This window comes from Balaenoptera ricei, chromosome 4 (assembly GCF_028023285.1).
Source record: "Balaenoptera ricei isolate mBalRic1 chromosome 4, mBalRic1.hap2, whole genome shotgun sequence".
Lineage (NCBI taxonomy): Eukaryota > Metazoa > Chordata > Mammalia > Artiodactyla > Balaenopteridae > Balaenoptera > Balaenoptera ricei.
The window spans coordinates 129280512-129303064 of record NC_082642.1 but is presented as its reverse complement, the minus strand read 5'-3'; the positions used below and the strand labels follow the sequence as shown (position 1 = coordinate 129303064).

Below are 22553 nucleotides of genomic sequence, written 5' to 3'. Positions count from 1 at the left end.
AAACAGTGAATTTTCTTAAGTCTTAGAAACAGCAATATATTCTAAATTTACAAATTAAAGTCCTCATCAAGATATATCATTCTTGGCTTGCAAAGAAAAACAATAATTAAAAAAACAAATTAAAAAAAATGCATCTGTGATAAAAATTGGTTTCCTTTACAGAGATAAGCTTCCAAAAATTCAAGGTGGAAACTTTAGGTGTAAGGACTACCGTATATTTCTTAGCATTCCGATTCTTAGACTTTATAATTGTGTGAGATAAACTTAGTTGCATCAAAACTGAGTTTTCAAGAACAAGAATACAACTTTTACTACATGGCAAAGATCAGCACCTAAAGATCGGTCAGTGCTTTTCACTGGGTCCAACCTGGTTATAATTGCGATTTAAATGAAAACAAAAATAAATAATCCTAAAATAACCAATAAATGCAATCCTTTTGGTACATTATTTAAATTTAAATAAATATTAAAAACACAAAAGACAAGAATATTATCATTTCTATACAAAAATAAAAGTTTTAAGTGACGTTCCGTATCATTTTTTTCTCCACTGTTTGAGAGATTGACAACTGTTAGGAACCAAGAAATCCAGTTGTTATTACAGCTGTAAAACTTGGTTTAAAGGCAAATAAAACACAGATAACTGTTTTTAAAAGCATTACCAACAACTGTGCTGTGAAACCAGTGTTGCCTCAAGACACTTTTGTTAATGCTATTACTTTGGGCTATAGCGTCACTAAGAAATTAGACGAACTCTTTGTCTTCCTGTGTCTGAAAGAAAGAATTCTTTGGGAAGAATAAGAATAGTTCTTACTGAACTTCTGGTACCTAAACTAAGAAAATATGAAAAAAAAATAGTAATATTCTCCAGGAAATAATAAAACCAAGCTGTAACAGTACTTTATAGATTTAACCTACAGCAAATATGACCCATGTTTCCCTGCCCTCCTTCCCCTCCTGTATTTACGTAACACACAAAAGGCTAATTTTGATTTTAGGATGCAAACATATTTTAAAATGGTGAATGAGCAGTAACCATTGGCTAAAATAAATAACTGAAATACATGTGAACTAAATTACTATATATCTATTTGTAGTGCACGAACCATGAATTTTTTTAGACATAAAAACCCATTTTAACTGCAGAGTACTTAATTTTTCCCATATAACTTATGTGACCAAATAACACAATTTCTTTAAATAAAAACATGCTTTTAATTTTTACAATTTAACTAGTATAAAAATTATTGGAAGCAAACACTACTTGAACTCTTCTCATGGTTTCAAATAATTATTATCACTAATAAGGTGATCCTTATTATCAAACTACCCTTATTAACAGCAAGCTATATTTGATAAATATATAATATCTATATACTTCTCCCTTCCCAAGTATATGAATTGTTACTGAATGTGATCTTAAAGTATTTTCTAGAGTAGTTTTATTAAATTTTATTCAGTAAATTATGATATCCTTTTTTCTCTGGAGCTTGACAACATTTTGGAATGTGTCAGGAATATCCCACTAACATTTGTGAACTATGCATTAAGGGACTATGTATTTGAATATTTTACTGGTAAAAGTTATATAATGCTCTTATGTCTGGTTTCAATTTCATGATCGTATATTTGTTGACTGAGACTGCAAGAGCTTTTCCCATAATGGACTCTCAAGGTAATGGAATGTCTAAGTTAGAAACAGAACTTAACTGGAAACTAATGGTGTCTTTTAAAATAACTGCACAAAAGCCAGATTAAAACAGACAGGTCTCTAAATCCCAGTGCATTAAGGATATCTTGATCATCTGAGGTAAAACTAGAGGTGTTTTGAAAAGGAAGATCTAGAGGGTAAGCGTTTAGACCCTCTACTCAAGTCTATAAACTTTTTAAAAAATTCTGACAATGATAAGAATACAAGGAGAGTAGAAAATAATACAGAAGCATGAGATGATCTTTGATATTTCTGTTGGTACACATTTCTTATAAAGAATTATAATTCCAGAGAATAAACAATCACTGTTTTTCCCTCCTCATCCTCAGTTTCTTACATACCACACACAGGAGTTGGCCTAGGTTATCTACATCATCTTTCTTGATTCTCTAAATTTGTTCTCAAATGTTAACTCACATTTATCTTCACAGAAAATAATAATTCTTAAGTATAACGGTGCCAAGCGTTAGAAAGGTGTTAATACCGTAACTTTGAAAGGTGACTTCGTCAAAACATATATATATGTCTTCTTATAAATAAGTTGAAACTTTAAAATTATTTTGCTTGTGCTACATTTAAAGTTGAGCTAAAAAAACAAAAAGAAAAAGAAAAATATCTTTCTGCTGTGATTATAGCTTTTATTCATCTCACTGATTTAGCTCTAAGACCTTCACTGAGAATCAAGGCAATAAGAGAAAGTACAATAAGTTAATTATCAGTTAACTGTGAATAGAGAAATATAAACTTGGGTTTCAAGTAAATGTTTTAAAAATGTGAATGCCTAATTCTGACAGAGGTTTAAATGGTCACTTTAATTTTTTATTCTATCTAATTAAATTTTATGCTCATATCAGATATCTTTGGCCTTCTGTCTCAGGGTAAGTATTACATGGCTCTGTGAGTGTGATCAAATCATCTAAATTCTCTGGAGATGATTTCACATTAATAATATGATTGAGTTGGAATAATCGATCTCTAAATTCCTTTCTATGTCTATAATGTCATAATTATCTGCCGTTCCTTATATTCATGTTCTAGTTGAAGGCAGGAGACAATGTTAGAGATTATGAAAACTGATTATATAACTAAAATTTTGAACATACATTGTAGTAAAATATCAATCGCCTTGGAAAACATTATATATAAATATAGACATAGTTATGTATACAGTTTCATATATAATTATAGACAGCTAAATTTAAAGTGATATTAAAATTTAAAGTGAATTAGATCTAAATTTCATTTGGTTCTCCAATCCCTATACAATTCTCAATTTCTGTCACATATACATATACACAGCAGGATTCTTTCAAAGGAATGAAATTTTCTGGCCACCTCTTGAACGTTTATTGAAAATAAGCCTAAATCTAATTCAAATACAATACACATCTAGACTCTCTATATAACAATTTAATCATTAGTCAACTAAATCCTTATTGAGGTAATTCCAAATGAGCAGCCTTTGGTATTTGTGTAGATAAACTGAACCATCAACTCCCTGAGGATTCCATCCACGTGTTTTCCTCCAAGGGTGCACTACAGTGTAGCCAAGATAATAATACAGTATGAGGCATATACATACATTTCTCTGGATATAGCTTTACCGAAAGTATATTTCTGAGAATTAGAAACAGTTTAAAACTACACCCTACACTACCAGTTGAAAGTATTTCTCCTAATGAAGACAAATGAAAAATATCCTACACTATTATATTTCCATAAACATCCTCATTTTCTATATATTTAAAAGGAACAAAGGAGGGGAATAAATCCATTTCAGTGAGCGTGTTCTACAGAAAACAGCTCCAAAAAGTAAAACAAAGCACAGAGAACTCTGCTCAATACTCTGTAATAACCTAAATGGGAAAAGAATTTGAAAAAGAATAGATATATGTATATGTATAATTGAATTGCTTTGCTGTACACCTGAAAGTAACACAACATTGTAAATCAACTCTAGTCCAATATAAAATAAAATTTTTTTTTAATTAAAAAAATTTTTTTAAAAAGTAAAACAGTTCAACAACTATGTGTAAATCCCAATTTAGCTTGAATAACCAACTAAGATGAGAAATATAAAAAATTCAAACAAATAGATGATATTCATATACAAATCTAGAGATTTTCCTCAGGTAAAGCCTGTGATACAGGTTTACACTTTTATTACTGTGATCAAGGGAAACGATCCCATGTGGCCATCTCTCCAAACACAGAAAGCCCATTTTACTTACTGGCTACCTCCAGCGATGCATTGTGACTCACAGCCTCTCCGAGGTAATTCCTTGCTACACAGACATAGACCCCTTCATCAGGTCTACTTTTTCGTCCATGCACTATACGTAAGAAAAATAAAGATCCACTTGGCAGCAACATTCTGTGTGAGCGAGGGTCATCTTTGTCTGTCTCCACTCTCTCCCCACCTTTGTACCATTCAATGGTGGGTGTGGGGCGGCCTTCAGCTTTGCAGTTCAAAGTTGCAGGTTCTCCTTTTGAGACAATTAGGTCGGAAGGGTGTTCAACAATGCGGGGTGGAAAATCTTCCTGACGAAGACGGGAGCCTGCATAAGAATTGACAAAATATCTTCATTTCATCACTTGAAAACAATGAAAAGTCTTATTTCAAAAGCATAGGCATTAGCACTACTATCTAAACACTGCATACTAACGACCTACTCTTCCTCACCTCCTTACTAACTAATCCTTCCGGTGTCCACCTTGACTATACCTTCTAATTCCTGAATCCTTTTGACCCACCACTTAGACAGTGCCCTTGCTAAAACTTTGTCTGTACAAATCCTGTCTGCTCTCCAAATCCCTTGTCCACAGATCCTTTCAGAACCCATCACCCTGTCTGTTTGTACCATGTACGTGCCTGTTTTTGCAGAGGAATGTGTTAGAGAATTGTCGACTATTACAAATAATGGCATGGCTCCTTGGAATCTCATTTTTAATGACACATCAATCAACACTTTAGCAAAACATATGCTATATAATAATAAGCATTTATGTTAAAATATATATGATGGAACTGTTCTTTACATAGACTTTTATATTTTTCTAAATAATACATACATATGTGTATATATGTGTGTGTACATATATATATATATATACTTTCCCAGAGTTTTTATTAATAAATTAAGTTCATTTGTCTCCAATAATTATGTTACTATTTGAGTAGACTTCAAAGATGAAATGTTAAATAATGGAGTTTAAATAATTAAATATAACATTCAATGGAAAAGGATACTAGGTGAGAGGCGACATTCTCCACCTTATGTATTACTTAATAAGTGAAGGCCTGAGTGTATGTGTCATTTAAATATTTTCTGTCTGTACCTTATTTTTTTCAATGAGATCATAATCTCTAAAAGAGGGATCAAGTTTCATATTTTTAATATTCCTACCTTATTGTTGCCATGGATAGATTTCATATGTAAAAATCTTAGAGATTTCTCAACTTCAACAACCAAAAACCTTAAACCTTGTTCTCATCTAGTGTTCCGATCTCAATAAACAATGAAAAGTAGAAACCAGTCTCGCTTGACACCCCTCTTTCTGTCCTCTAACCCTCCCCCAAATTTCTTAAATCAATCTACTCATCTCACTCTCTACAGCCAGCTACCATCCCAGATCAAAGTACTATAGATTTCCACCAGGATTTAGGAAAGCTCTTAAATAGCTTCACTTCAATGCAGCCAAATAACGGCTCTGAAATACAAATACAATCTGGGTCCTCCCCTACTTCAGTGGCTCTTAAAATAAACTCATTGCTCTTAAAATCTTTAACAAGACCTACAAGAGTCAGTGTGTTCACTCCCCTATCTAGCTCTCAGGACTCTTCCTGTTCCACTCCTTGCTCTGCTTTCTTCACCCCAGTCTTCTGTTAGTTCCACAAATATATTAAGCTTCTTCCTACCACAGGCCTATGCCTGCCACAGCGTCTGGGATCAAAATGATCTTACCCTAGTTCATACCCATTCTTCTTTCAAATCTCGACCTTCCCTGATCTTTACCACAAAACTTAAATGCTTCTTTTTAGCAAGGGTATGAAACTACCTATGGTAAAATAATCAGAACTATATTTTAAATTTATTTGTTTGATGCTTTGAACACTGTCTGTCTTTCCCATTACTCTGTAAGATCTGTGGGTCTGATTTTGCTCATGGTTGCTTCTCTTATGCCTGGCAGAGTGCTGAACACACTACAGATACTCAATAAATATGTGTTGAGTAAATAAAAAAATAAACGAAGTGCTAACAGCAAAACCCTATTTGAGTGGAATGATCTGAAGCTTAATACTCATGCACTGTATAAAGAGACTTTAAAAGATTTTATTTTTAAATTGTAACCATATACGCATACTATTTAACCTTTACTAGACTGTAAGCTCTGCATGGGGTTTATTTACATCTCTAATTTGTAACTACTGCAGTTACTATTTCTTAATGAAATGATAAATGAATGATGAAACTAAAAGATCTATTATTTGCTTATGTCTACCACAAAACAAAAAAATTATAATCTGAAATATTGAGTAATAGTTTTGTAAGCTGAAATATTGAGAAATAGCTTTAGTTCAGTGCATGGTATACAGCATACTAGAAATCCTTTAAATGAAACCAGGCTCTGAAAGAGGAGGAAATAAGCCAGCTACATGGGAAAAAAATTACTTGGAAACTCGTGGTCTTTAGCAAAGGCTATACTGAAGGCAAATGAAATTTAAATTGAATTTAAGATTACTCAACCACAAGTGCTGTATAGCTTCAGAAAATAAAGCATTGTAATATATGACTGGCCTTTATTTTGGCTGTGATTATGAAAGCTGGATGCTAATGAAGATCAACTGCTGAGGTAATATATATTTAATTTAAGCCAATTTTATTTATATTCTGTAAGTCTATTTCAGATAGGAAACAGGGATGTACAGGTTGCTATAAGAATACAAAGAATGGGCACTTAACACTGCCCAAGAAAGGCATACCGACACATGAAACTTGAGGTAGGTCTTGAAAAACGAGTCAGGAAGAAAAGAAAGGAAAGGATTTCACTCAGAGGCACAGCTACAAAAGCATATGGTACACTGCGGGACCTGTAGGTAGGTTAGTACAGCTTCAGTATAAGGCAGGTGTCAGATGGGCTTTGTACATCAAGCCAAAGTTCTGGAACCTAAATGAAGGCAACAAGAACATTGAAATATTTTAAGCAAGGGACTGCATGCTTAAGTTTGGCTTTAAAGAGCTCACTCTTGATAGTATGAAACTAGACTGCAGCAGCTAAGCTAGGAAGGGATTCGTTAGGACACTTTTACACTCTTTAAACAATAAATTCTGAAAGCTTGAACTTGGATCTTGACAGACAGAAAGGAAGATAAAAGGAAGAATCTAGAGATATTTAGTTACAGTATCAACAGGATCTACTCACTGGCAATGTGGGAGAAGATGGAAATGAAAAATGCACAAGATGGAGGAGAAGCAGAGGATAGAGAGATTCTGAGTTTCTGATCTGAGCAGTGGGTGAAGGGCAGTCCCAATGAAGGTCAAGACTAAAAAAGTGGGATGTGGTGAGAGGAAGAAGGACAGAGATGATTTATTCAGCATGAGATGTAGAAAGTTTGGGATACTTCCAGAATATCCAAATAAGGATGACAAGTTGCCTATTAAATATCCAAGTTTGACCTCAGGAAAAAAATCTCAGTTGGATCCATATATGAAAATCAAGTTGGAGACTGAAACACTGGGAAAGAATAAAACTGCCTAGGGAGCGTGTATAGAGGAAGTAATGGCCAATTAAAGAACCTGGAGATCACCCAGGCTCCACGAAAGTGCAGTGGAGCTCAAGACTCTCTCCGTCCCTCACCTACAGCCCCGTATAGCTGGACCACAGCCAATATGACTTTTGGGAGTGGAGAGCTCAGGCCCAAGTTTTCACCATGATGTTTGTACAGCAGCATTCAGTAAAAGAGTTTCAGCAATAAAAATGCTCTCTATTCTATTAAAGGCTAAATTTTCAAAATACTCTGTGAAATATTCCTTTCTCAGATTGTTTACTCAAAAAAAGATCTGGGTTCTCAGGGTCTTTTAATCTTGCTAATGCACATTATGTGCTCTAGAAGAAAAGTATAATATGCAGCATTTCTTAAACTTATTTGGCCACTGAACTCTATATTTTTCTTTTTATGGGACATCCCACTGAACTTTGCTTCTGAGGAACACACTTCAAAAGAAAATACACTGTTAGCATATAATAATCTGAAGAGAATGTACAGGGTTAGCAAAAAAAAAAAAAAAAAAAAAAAAGAGTTACTTGGCTGTAGAGCCAAAACTTTTGGAAATCACAATAAAAAACATAGAAATGCCACACTTCTCATAACGTATAACCTTCAAGAAAGAAACTTTCCAATTCTCAAGTGATATTTATTACAAGTCATTGGTTAACCTCAGTAATAACAATTACAAATTGCACTCATCATCTCTATTAAAAACTATAATAAATTATCCTTTATTATCATGTCTAAGCAGGAAGAAAAGGAATGGAAAAGAAAACAAATATTAATTATCCATCACCTCCTTTGTCACAACAGCATCTTCATGAGGTGGGTGTTGTTATCTGGTACCCATATGGGGGAACTAAGCACTGGTGCTCGGCTGGAAGGTGGCAGTACTGGGATCCAGTCCTAGTCAAATTCAAAATCCTTGCTCTTTCCCACTATTCCATAAATACTGCTAGGATTAATTGGTTAAAATCCATTCTTGTTTCCGACACTGGAAGTTGTTAATTTTGATTACTTTTATTTAAAATGTAGATAATGAAAACAGTAAGAAGCAGTCAAACCTGATAACATCTAATGTTCTTTTCCCGTGCAATCAGAGAATATCTAACTGTAAATCATATGATTTCATAGTCACTTAACTCAGTAAAGACTCTCATGATGAACGAATGAGAACATAAAGCATTCCTTGTACTGTGTGAGCTTATCTAAATATGAGCTTGCATTTCTGAGTAGCTCTCCTATTTTATCAGGTTTACATATTTGAGAACCTCAGTTTCTACACACTGTTTGCACAATTAAAATGAAATATCGCTGATCCCCATTTTTTTTTCCACCAGCATGCTTTGAGGGAAACGTCACCCAACTTCTATCAATAACTGTGATTCACTTTCTCAAAGGAGGACCTTGAGGGAGTTACACCAAGAATAATTAGGGAAGAACATATATAAATCTTAGAAGTTGTGTCCATCTCCACTCTGTCACAACACCTCTCTTTATATAATATTCTTGACTCACTATTCATAAAACGCCTTCTTTCTTCAATCATAAATTGTGAGTTCCTATAAATCACCCAACAACCACCATTTTAGTTATGCTACTTTGGGTATTTTTTATATAAGATAAAAGGTTTATATTACACTTGGCAAAACCAAATTCAAGGTTTCAACTATATTCTGCATAAGAAACTAAAAAGTTACAAAGAATAGAGGGTAAAAGAAAGGGGCTGATGGAGTGAGGCTTTAACAAGGAACTAGAATGATAATGTCAGCTGAATCCTGACAAGGCAAGGCAAGAATCCTGGTAGGACCTTGGGAATATAACACAATTGACTTCAGGAAAGGACAGCATCAGGGAAAAGGGCAGGGCAGGATTCCTTCAACAACTGCCCGGTTGGAAGATAAAATATAAACACGAGTGACTGAAATATCTAAATATTTATACAACCACAGCTGGAAAAAGATACACACGTAAGTGCTAAGTATTTCAAGGAAATATATCAAAGTCACATGAGATTTATTATGAGGAAACCAAACTCCTAGTTGGATGTAAACTGTTCCCCCCTTTAAGACACTGCATTTACAGAAACATAAGCAAGTAACCGTTTAAGAGACGGATTTGTTAATATTCTGCTGAGGTATGCAAACATACAAATATATAATTTTATTCTTTTTTCAAATGTATGATTTTATTCTTCTTTTCTAGTACAGCAGTAATACGTGTCTCAGGGTTTTGTTTGTTTAGGTTTTCAAGTCTGTTTCTTCTTAGCAGATTGAGCAAAGCAGTATTTATTTTATTAACAAAGTTTTGTTTTGATCCAAATTTCTTTTTCCTATTCCATGGTAGGTAAAATGGAAAACCTAAATGATTAAAATATCCATTCGTATCATGTATCATATTAAAACATCTTGCTGCACAAGAGTGCCTGTAATATTGCTAAAAGCACAAGAGAAACAAGTTCAGTGAGTAGCTGACATATGCACAATGAATATTAATAGACAATTTGGTGACATTTGCCCAAAGGGGGGTGTGGAGAATATATATTTGCCTTGACAACATACCTATATTTGTAAAAGAATACTTATATTCTTAAAAGAGCCTTGCCTCTTAACCTTTTTTTATTTAAGCTCCATTTACATCTTAAGGAGCAAAAGGCCTCCAATTATTAACATAAATCCTATCATGGGCTCCAATCCTGTAATTTTCCTGTCAGAATTTCATCCTACAAGGAGATATTTGTTAAAAATAAGAAGACAGCACCCATTAATTACTCACTGTGCAGAGAGTAGACTTAAATATCCTCTACTGAGTTATACACTTTTCCCAAGTACTCATGCTTACTGTAACTAAAAACAGAGCACACTCTACAGAAGAACTCGGTAATTTCACCTGAAATTTATATAGAGTAAAGGAATACAGGATGCATTAAAATAATTATATGATTAATGGATCATGCCATTTTCCTTAGGTACTTTGTTCCTTCCTAATTCCCCTTGATTATAATCCCACCTAACAAATTGGGGAGAGGGATTTTTTTCTAGTCAAAATTTAGAATAATCCCAATAATTAACTGAGTGTCACTGGTACTGTCTGTTACGATCTCAAATGATTACCAAAATAGACCAAAATGAAATTCCAGGAATGAATCCCTGGTATTTTTCTAATATTTCTACAGAACCTAATATCATATGGCTGTGTCCCCAGAGATGTGAGAAAGACTGACAGTAGCATAAGTTAAATGTTTGAAACAATATTGCTTGCCCTTCCCCCTATTTTTAATAATATGATCATGGAATACAAATATTGCAGAAGCTACTATGGCATTAACTGCAAGAATTGCCTCAGCTGACTCAAATCAGCCAGGATTTCACTATAAGCTATAACTAAAGGGATTGGAGGGTTGAGTTGTTTAGTTGAGTTCATACTTCCTATCTGCCCTTTAGTAAAATTTCCAATTAACATGCAAATAAGAGAATTTTATTTTCAATAAAATACCAAACAAAAATATTTGCATATCTTAAAGTCCAAATTCTCTCACTCTCTTACCCATCAGTTTACCTATATGTATCATGCCTATATTGCATTAAGACTTGTGCTAAGCATTGGCAACACAAAGAAAAATGAAATAAAATTCCTAACCTTAACAGCCAGAAGTTCACCAAAAGAGACAGAAATATTAATAAGGATAATATTGAAAAATAAGAGCCATACAAGGAGAGGTAGGAGGAGGAGAAACTAGATTCCAGAAGAAGGAACTGCATTGGCAAGAAAGCATTAACTAATGTAGCTTTTGTGGGGAAATTTTATTAAATCTAGAGACCAGATTCAGTTTGAATGGGTTTAAATCTAGGCTCTGCTACTTGTTAGCTGTGTGAACTTGGATAAATTGCTTCACCTCTCTGAAAGTTTCTTCATCTGTAAATGAATATAAAAATAATACCTATACTTTATAGAATAGCATAATCCCTGAAGCACAAAATAATATTGCATTAACGCATGGGTTAGAACCATTAATGTAGTATTTTGGAAATTGGAATAAAGACCATTGTTTGATTTTATGATTCTCTTCTTCTGGGATTACATTAGGACTCTTGTTAATTTATAAAGAAATCAATTACATTTTTCCTAAATCTGTAAGAACAGTTGCAAACTAAGCCAGTCTCTAGTTTCAGTTGAGAATTCAAACCAAAATAATTTCTCATTTACACAGTTCTTGGCAAGATCTGGCACAATTCCAGCAAAACAGTTTTCAAAAGAGGATAAAAAAATAAAACTAGAGCACTTAGCACAGCCAACTGATTGTTTTACTAAGAATTATCAGATGTTGACTCTAAGGTCATCTATAATGAAGCATCTCTGTTCCGTGTGAAAAATATTCCATATAGATATATTGATTAAATATATTACTTTCAAAACTTTAAAAGACACAGTAATGCTTTTAAAATAATACAGAGTAGGATTGAGAGGGCCAAGATGGTGAAGTAGAAAAACCCTGAGATCATCTCCTTCCACGGACACACCAAAATTGCAACCCTTGACAGGGCAACTATCTATGAGAGTGACCTGAAAACTAGCAGAAAAGATCTTCTATAACTAAAGATATAAAGAAGGAATCAAAATGAGACAGATAAGATAAGCAGAGACATAGTACAGTCAAGACCCACACCCCCAGGGAGATGCCCCACAAACAGGAGGAGAATCACAACTGCTGAGGTTTTTTCCAAGAAGCAAGACGTTTAGGCCCCCATTGGGCTCTCTAACCCAGGGGCCCTGCCTGGAAGAAGAGTTCCCAGAACACTCGGTTTTGAAGGCCAAAGGGGTTTACATATGGGAGAGTCAGAGGGCTATAGAAAACAGATTCCTCTGTGAAAGGACATGCAAAAAATTCACACCCTCTGAGTCCCAGCCCAGAGGCAATAATCCGAAAGGAACCTGGGTCAGATCCACTTGCTGATCTTAGAAAAGCCTCCCAGAGAGGCAGGAGGCAACTGAGACTCCCCTGAGGACATAAATGCTGGCAGCAGCCATTTTGGGGAGCTTGTTATACCATGAAGACACTGGTGTAGGCAAGCACCATTTTGGAGTCCTCCCTCTAGCCTATTAGCGCTAAAGGCTTACCCGGACCACCAGGGGGGGCGGCCCAGCACCAGTCAACGCACAAAGCAGGGCTTAGCGGTCAACCAGACCACAAGCCCATCCCGCCTACCAGCGCACCCACAGTAGGTAGCCCTGCCACAACAGAGGGGCCCATGTAGCCCACAGAGGGGACACCCCAAGAGCATACAGCTCTGGTGAACAGAGGGGAGCATGCTGCTGGGCCCCATAGGATGTCTCCTATGTAAGCACACTTCTCCGAGACTGGGAAACGTAACCAACCTACCTAACTACATAAATATAAACACAGAGAATTAGGCAAAATAAGGAGGCAGAGAAATATGTGCCAAATGAAGGAACAAGACAGAATCCCAGAAGACCTAAGGAAAGTGGAGATAAGCAATCTACCCTATAAAGAGTTCAAGGTAATGATCATAAAGATGTTCAATAAACTGAGTGAATAGTCATATTGTCCTTCTTTTCCTTTTCATTACAAATATAAAAAATCAAATATGGCTACCCAAATATGGGTAGCGAGAATATAGATAAAGTTGGTAATTGTGTAGCATAACATTTCAAGTCAACTCTCTATAGATATACTAAGACTATCAAAATTCACAAATAATCCTTTATTTATTTATGCTCATACTGATGAACCAAGATATTTAGGTCTGAACATAGAATAGCTTATTTCGGCTTTTAGGACTGTTTTTCATAGACAAAGCGTTTTGGACAATATTTTGAACTGTGAAAACAGTATATGGGTGGTCCTGTGAATATTTTTTATTGCTATGGAAATATAGTTCATCCTAATATTGGATTTCAACATATTAGAACAAATTATGTGGCATTCCAATCAATGTTAATTTATACTTCATTTCTTTGGATATAATATAGAAACAGCAAATGGTTATAAATTTTAGCTAACTACTTCAGTACACAGGACATGAGCAGACTTTCCTTATTGAAATAGCAACACAAAAACACTCTTATAACAGTATAAAATAAAGCTGGCTTACTAATCTTCCTCTGTCCTGAATTCAAATTTCTGAGGGGAAAACCTTTATTCTGAAAATAATCCTATTTTTGTGTTTAAAAACATGTTTTTAAATCATAAATTAAAAGCACATAAAAGCAAATATGGATAAAATACAATTCCTTAACTATACAGAAGTTTTTAAAAAATGATTATGTAAAGTAATATTTATCAATTCTTTCCCTAAAGAGTTACATTAGATTTTCATAGGATCTGTATAGATATAATTTACTTAGTCAATAACCTTTAATCAATTAAAGTATTAAAATAAAACTTTCAACTTTACTTCTTGAATTAGTCATGCTTGAGCCATATTTAGAGAACTCTTGAATCTAGGGAAGTTATTAATGTCTGCAAGATAGAGTATGGAATTGCAATTCTAAAATTAATGGTCTAAAGAGTCTAAAGACAATTACTCTTTTGGAAAACAAAATACTTAAAACAACCTTTTAAAAGATTACTGAGAAATCTCTATAGGAATGCAGTCAACTTCACTCATTTTAAAACGCAGTCAATACTTCTGACATGAACAAGAATTTCTAAACAAACTCTTTTACAATTAGCAAACTTTCATCTTTACCCCTCCATAACTTCCCCATTTCTCTCTCATTATATCTCAAATTTAGTTCTTACAGATTCTAAAAGGCACCCTAATAAAAAAATGCTGAGAGGCAGATTCTAATCCCTTGACATATGAGATATGGGGATTTAAAAGCTATTCTATATGTTAACTTAAAATCGACTCTGTAATCTTTATTTTCTAAAGAGATAAGTAAATAATTCATCAATCCACAACAAAGTTCTGTGTAGTTGATCTAACAGAGAAAAATCCATGTACATAAATTATTACCATATGTAAATTTTGATGCAAAATGATAAAATTCCAAAAAATTCTTCTAAGAGGAATTTTTTCTTTTTTGCACTCTGACTTGAGATTTGTAACACTCTCTCTCTCTCTCTCTCTTTCTCTCTCTTTTTCTTTTGCAAGTATGTTTGGAATTTTTTTTTCTTGTGGAATGGAGGTCTGGTGTCACTTTTTCCTGAGGGTTTTTTATTTTTTAATTGCGATAATATGATGTCTATATGAATTTATCATTTTGTACGTTAATGTAACTTTAAAAAGGAAATATAATACTTTTAATCATTATTTTGATGGTGGCTTAATTAATTTTGAGGGGAAAGAGCCATAAAATCAGTTTTGATTAGAAAGCATTTATAATATTGAAATACTTCTGCTTAGTTACTAAATAAAAAAGAACTGAAATACTTCTACATCTCCAGTGCCTACAATAGCATCTAGCATTCAGCAGGTACTCAACAGAATTTGTTGAATGAATAATCAGATAATGGGAAAAAAATGATGGGTGCCCTCACACGTATTTATAAATAGTTTAGAACATGGTATAGACACACATCCATGCTTGAAGGCAGTCAGTGCCCACCCTCCCACCCCCTCACCACCCCCCACCCCCCCCCCCCCCCCCCCCCCCGAGTTCAAGAGAAAGTAAGGGAAATCTTTACTTCTGCTTCTGGGAAGCAAACATCCGCAGGAAAGGAGCCCTGAAGCAATGGCCTCCCTGAAAGGACTTGGAGATACAATGGTCCATTTGAAGTAGGGAGCTTTCTTTAAAATTAATTCTAAGGCCTTTGGAACCTGTACACAGTATCATGTGCAGCACAAATACAAAGATTAACGCAAGTGTAAGCTGCACAATTCTAGCACAAGAGATAGACTGAGAGAAAGAGAGACAGAAGGAGAAAGAGACCAAGAAAAAAGATGTAAAAGGAATATTAATGTCAATTTCTTAGGGACTGTTGAAAATGGATAGGTTTTGTTTCCTTCTCTCTAATTTTCTCTAGTTTTTAAGTATTCCATGATGTTCTGGTATTATTTTCATAATAAAATATTTTATTTTAGAAGTGTGAAAGCCAACAAAATTTTTTGGAAAATATGGAGGAAATAAAATTCAACTTTTACTAACTCTTTAGCATTCATTTATTCACTCAACAAATATGTACTAAGTACTCACACTACACCAGGTCTTTGCTAGATGCAGGTAATATAAGAGTGCAAACAAAGAAACAAACAAAAACAGTAGTACCTGTCTTTCTCTCTCTCTCTCTCTCTCTTAGTTACTAAAAATGCAAAGTTAATGTGAACGATACACAGCTAACACTGTGTGCACTTAAACAATGTATATGCACTTATATACCTTTTAGCCAATATTACACTTTTTTTGCGAACACACAAAAGCAATCACTGAACAAACGAAAGAGTTGTATATGCAAAACTGTGTGCAACATAGTTAGAATTAGTGGAAGCAAATGTACTGCAGGCAACATAGAATGAGCAGAAGCAAATGTCTTCAACCAAGAATAAACCTTCCTGGAAAGGTTGAAAGTCTATATGAGATTTAAATGAAAAGAGGCCACAGACCCTGAGGCACAGAGCTGCTTGGTCATGCCCTGTGTGATCACTAGGAGTTCAAAGACTGGATATGGATTTAAACCTATTAACAGGTATCAATCGCCTCTTCTCTGTAGGAAACAAATAGACCTAATTATTTTACTTATCTTCGATACATTACAAGGTAATTCCTAGTCTATGTCACTCAGGGAAAGTCATTTTTTTTTTATCTTAAATAAATTTTCTCTTCACATTTGACTATTTTTGAGCAATTCTGAGACCTTCTATTAATAATAAATTAAGACCCAATTACATTATCAAAACATATTTACATTTTTCCTACTCAGCCTGTTAATAACTAGTAGAATATTTCAATATAATAGGTATTTCTCTAGCTTCCTGCTAGCACTGAAACAAGAACTGAGATGGAGAGGAATGGAAGTTTTTTTGTTTGTTTACTTGGCTGATTTTTTGTTTTATTCATTTTAGAACTGTATTTATTTATAACTATATTTATATAATGTATTATATTATATATTATTTATTTATATAATATGGTCTTTTGAAAAAGGGTAATTTTCTTTTGAAATAAGTATTTTGTTTACCAAAAGTATGTATAAAATTGCATTTAAGGTTTTCAGAGACAAATATAGGCTCATCAGAATAAAGCCTTCCAAAATATCAGGTACAGGCATTCCAAACTGGAGTAGTAACAACCCGCTCAGTAGGTAACCTTTAAAAATTTTTTTTTAATATTAAATATTAAATGAAAGCAATAAGCCTCAATATGCAATCCATCTTTATTTGTTTTAGAGGTTTCTCTAATTTCTAAGTATTCTTTATTTTTCTGCTTTAGAAAAACTTGGGATGAGGTTAAACGTGTAGATAAGTGGTCCCTGACCTATTCAGTCATGTCCTTCGGGTGTGACGACTTCTAAGTGGTACTTTACACAACGTGATTTTAATGAAACCTAAAGTTTGAGAACCACTGAATTAGAAGCTGAGCCTATGATGATAAATATTTCTCATATTACTGAGTGTTCTGAAATTATACCATTTTTAAAATATTTCAGTGACTACTAATATTAATACTAGCAAATAGTTATAGTGCTTACTATGCATTCCACACTCTTCTAAGTGTTTCAAATACATTAACTCATTTAATTATCACACACACACACACACAAACAAAAACTGCAATGTTATTATTAATCCCATTTTATAGATGAGAAATTGAAGCATAACAATGTTAAGTAATTCACCTGAAGTCACACTGCTAATATATGAGAGATCTGAGTCATGGTCTCAGGTAATTTGGCTCCAGAGTTTACGTTTATAATAGCTATTCTCCACTTAACTATTAGCAGAACCGTAATACAACATTTAGTGTAATCATGTATCAAAAAATCTAAAATATATATTACTAATGTATACTTGCAAGAATATGCTCTTCAAAGAGAATATTTTGCTCATATACTTGTGCATTACAAAATCACTGAGTCAAGAAATGGAAAGAAAATGGCAAATATTGTTCCAGGGGTAGGAAGTATAACAACATAACTTGAGCTGTGTCTCAACTTTACTCAAGTTAAAAATTAACCTATAGTATAAACAAGCCTCTCAAAATCGACAGCCAAAAAGTTATGCTTCCTTTTATATATTACTTTTATAAATAAAAAATATACAAAAACTGATACAAATTAAAATAAAAAAAATGCATTGCAGAAAATGTAGAAAGTATGAAGTAAATAATAAAATACTTACTTATAATTCCATACACTTACAGAAAAAAAACAAGGCTATTATTTTAATACTCTTCCTTCCAGTATTATTCTACGCATTTTTACATGATATATTCTAAAATCAATTTTTTTCTTATAGTAAACATTTTGCCCTTTCACTAGGAACTCATGAAAAACATATTTTTATGTTTTTTATGTATTAAAAACCATAAAATTTTAAATGTATAATTAATATATCTCATTGATGTGTTACAATTAACTGAACTTCCTTATAAGAAGTTTATTTCCAACTTTTTAGGATTATCAAAATCTAAAGTTTAACATCATTGTGTATACACCTTCATTCATGTATTAAATTATTTCCTTAATATATCATCTTAGTTATGGAATTTGGGGACCAATGCGTTTTTAAAAGTTTAAGTGTTGATGCATATCTTCAAAAATACATTTTTAAAGGTATCTTTTAAAAAATTTCAATAATTCCAAAAATATTTAACACCTTGTTAAAAAATGCTAAATTCCAACTTTTTCATCTGTAACCTACAGTTGTCTGGTACTTTGATTATAATACTGCCTTTCTAAAATGTTACTTTAAAATTTTCCATAATCCTTTAATATACGGAAATGAAAATTAAGTATGAATATACTATTAAGTATATGATTTTTCTTTAACGCTATATTCCTAGTTATATCACTTTAAAAATATGCTTATTTGTGCCTTCAATTTGGTTCACACTGATCAGAACCTTCCTGCAAAATACTGATGACTATTCAAACCCCTTTTTTCATTACAGATTATACATTAAATTTACAGGATTAAATTTACATTTAAACATTTATGAATTCTCAAAACAGCTTTAAATTCTAGTCTCAGGAAATCTTCAAGTTTTCATTCTTATTCATCCATTAGCCACACAACTCAATGGTTTAAACATAATTTTTGTATCTGTCTCCTAGAATAATGGAAATAAAAACAAAAATAAACAAATGGGACCTAATTAAACTTAAAAGCTTTTGCACAGCAAAGGAAAACATAAACAAAATGAAAAGACAACTTACAGACTGGGAGAAAATATTTGCACATGATGTTACTGAGAAGGCATTAATTTCCAAAATATACAAAACAGCTCATACAATTTAATATCAAAAAAACAAACAACCCCATCAAAAAATGGGCAGAAGACCTAAATAGACATCTCTCCAAAGAACACATACAGATGGCCAACAGAAGAAAAGAGGCTCAATATTGCTAATTATTAGAGAAATGCAAATCAAAACTACCATAAGGTATCACCTCACACCAGTCAGAGTGGCCATCATTAAAAAGTCTATAAATAATAAATGCTGGAGAGGGTGTGGAGAAAAAGGAACCATCCTACACTGTTGGAATGAAAATTGGTGCAGTCACTATAGAGAACAGTATGGAGGGTCCTTAAAGAACTAAAAATAGAGTTACCACATAATGCTGCAATCCCACTCCTGGGCATATATCCAGAGAAAAATAATTTGAAAAGATACATGCACTGCTATTTACAGCACTATTCACAGCAGCACTATTTACAATAGCCAAAACATGGAAGCAACCTAAATGTCCATTGACAGGTGAATGGATAAAGAAGATGTGGTACATATAGACAATGGAATAATACTCAGCCATAAAAAATAATGAAATAATTGCATTTGTAGCAACATGAATTGCTTATAAGAGGAATCTAAAGAAAAAAAAGATACAAATGAACTTATTTATGAAACAGAAAGAGACTCACAAACATAGAAAACAAACTTATGGTTACCGAAGGGGATAGCGGAGGAGAGAGAATTTAAGAGTTTGGGATTAACTTATACACACTACTATATATAAAATAGGTAAACAAACAACAAGGACCTACTATATAGCACAGGGAACTTTACTCAATAACTTTTAATAACCTATTACAGAAAAGAATCTGAAAAATATTATATATATAAAACTGACTCACTTTGCTGTACACTTGAAGCTAACACAACATTGTAAATTAGTAATACTTCAATGAAAAAAAGACTTTTATTTTTCTTTAACATCTTTATTGGAGTATAATTGCTTTATAATGGTGTGTTAGCTTCTGCTGTATAACAAAGTGAATCAGCTATACATTATATATATATATACACACACACACACATATATATATATATATATATATATATATATATATATATATACACACACATATATATATATCCCCATATCTCCTCTCTCTTGCATCTCCCTCCCACCCTTCTTATCCCACCTCTCTAGGTGGTCACAAAGCACCGAGCTGATCTCCCTGTGCTATGCAACTGCTTCCCACTAGCTATCTATTTTACAATTGATAGTGTATATATGTCCATGTCACTCTCTCACTTCATCCCAGCTTACCCTTCCGCGTCCCTGTGTCCTCAAGTCCATTCTCTACATCTGTGTCTTTATTCCTGTACTGCCCCTGGGTTCTTCAGAACCTTTTTTTTTAGATTCCATATATATGTGTTAGCATACGGTATTTATTTTTCTCTTTCTGCCTTACTTCACTCTGTATGACAGTCTCTAGGTCCATCCACCTCACTACAAATAACTCAATTTTGTTTCTTTTTATGGTTGAGTAATATTCCATTGTATATATGTACCACATCTTCTTTATCCATTCATCTGTCAATGGACACTTAGGTTGCTTCCATGAAAAAAAGACTTTTATAATTATCTCGTTAGTCGGGAATGTTAGAACAATAGCTACAATGTACTTATGCTCCATTTTCATAATTCTCACAATCCTCAAAATGTTCTGAGTTAGGCACTACTATTATTCATAATTCATAGATGAGGAAACAAACTGAGGCACAGAAAATAAGTAACCAGTCTAAGATTTCACAGGTACTAAGGGATGGAACAGAGATTTACATCCCTGCAGTCAGCTCCAGAATTCAGGCACTGAACCACTAATCCATGCTGTAAAACAGTACAATTATTTAAGGATTTATCTTGTGTAAGAATAAATATCATCAATCCAAAGATTTTTCTTTAACTCTAAAATTAATGTAGGAAAAACTAGAAAAAATACTTTGGTTCTATGTGGTAGTTGGAGGAAAGAAGGTAGTGAATTCATATCAGAATACTTGGGTTTTTCCTAGGTTCATAAATTACTACCTCTCCATCTTCAGTTACTGGGTCAGTTTCTTCATCCATAAAATGAGGTTAATATAGCATGTTAAAGCTGGAATAAGAACAGATAAATTTGTCGACCCTCACATTTTCCAAACAAAGGAAAACTAGTCAACGGATTGAAAATACTTGATTAAAGTTGACAACAAATAATCCCTTGTAGCCAGAACCAAGACCTGGTTCTTCTGAATCTTTTAAACATGAGATTCAGGATAAAATCTTTTGTAGAAGAGTCTAAAGAAGAGGTGTTCTTAGCTCATCCAGGATGTGCTTCAAAGTGTCTATGAATTTTTGAAAGTGGAGGCAAATTTCTCTGGGCATGCACAGAGATATAAAAAGTGACATAGTCTCAGGACAGGTTCTAATCTTCACAAGAAATATAAGGTTAATTATCTTTATTTTTTTAGATGAATAAAGAAAAGTTCGCAGGAGTAAACAACTTGCACAATATCTCCCAAATAATTCATAGAGAGCTGAGAATCATATTCAAAGCGGCGGACTCCAGGACCCGCAGTCCTTACAATGCATTGCCATGCAACACTGCTTCTCTGCCTTCACATTTTAAACTTCTGCTGGACTCAGCACAGGCTGAGCAAAGTTAACACCTGTTATTATTATTCCCTTGCCCAAGCAGGAAATTCAAGTTATTTTGTGTGGAGAAGTATTTTAGCAGACATTAATATTAAGAAAGGAACAACACTAGGTGGCCTGAAGGTACTGAGCACTTAGTAAATTAGTAACTTCCAAGCATTTATTGGGAATTGTGAACATGTGATCTCCCCATATCATATATATATATATATATATATATATATATATATATATACTTACCTTGTAATGTTGGTGAACTAATCCTATACTTCAAAAATCTTACAATGGAGGACTTCAGGACTGAGAAAGACTGGCGTTTTTAAGTTGGGGAGGGCTTATATATGTTGGGAAGTTCAGAATCCAAGAAGTTTGTGATGAAGCACCAAAAACAAAATACATACAGTAAAAGCCAGAGAAGAATTAAGAACCAAAAGTGAAGTGGGGAGACTGCTTTCTCAGAGAAGACAAGGTTTTGGTTGGACATGGAAAGCTGGATATGATTTGGGTTGGTCAAAGGTTCTTTGCCCCTGAAATTATTTGGACTTTTGTGTTGATAAACATATTTGCATTTTTCTAGAGAGAAAAATCTATACACAGAAAAGGCCATCAGATTCTTGAAGAGGGACAGTAAGGCAAAAATAACATTTTTTTAAAATAAACAACAAAATAGTGGAGTGTATCCATTTTCTAGGGTTGCCATAACAAAGTACAACAAACTGGGTGGCTTAAACAACAGAATTTTTTTGTCTCACGGTTCTAGAGACTAGAAGTTCAAGATTAAGGTCCAGCAGGATTAGTTCCTTCTGAAGCCTGTGAGGGAGAATCTGTTTTATGCTTTTCTCCCAGCTTCTAATGGTTTCCTGGAAGTTCCTTGGTTTTTGCTGCACATCACCTCTCCCCCAAACTCTGCCTTCATCTTCACATGGTCTTCTCCCTATCTCTCTTTCTGTGTCCAAATTTCCTCCTTTTAAAATTGGATTAAGGCCCACCCTAATGACTCCATCTTAACTTGTTCATCTGCAAAGCC

General features: G+C 33.6%; 1 protein-coding gene across 1 annotated transcript in view; it reads right to left on the bottom strand.

Moving 5' to 3' along the window:
• The window catches only part of ROBO1 (roundabout guidance receptor 1), a 382889-nt gene that overhangs the window by 308054 nt on the left and 52282 nt on the right, over positions 1-22553 (bottom strand). The window contains exon 2 of the mRNA XM_059921364.1: positions 3943-4269. Coding sequence (XP_059777347.1) covers positions 3943-4269 — 327 coding nt within the window. The remainder of the gene's footprint in view (positions 1-3942; positions 4270-22553) is intronic.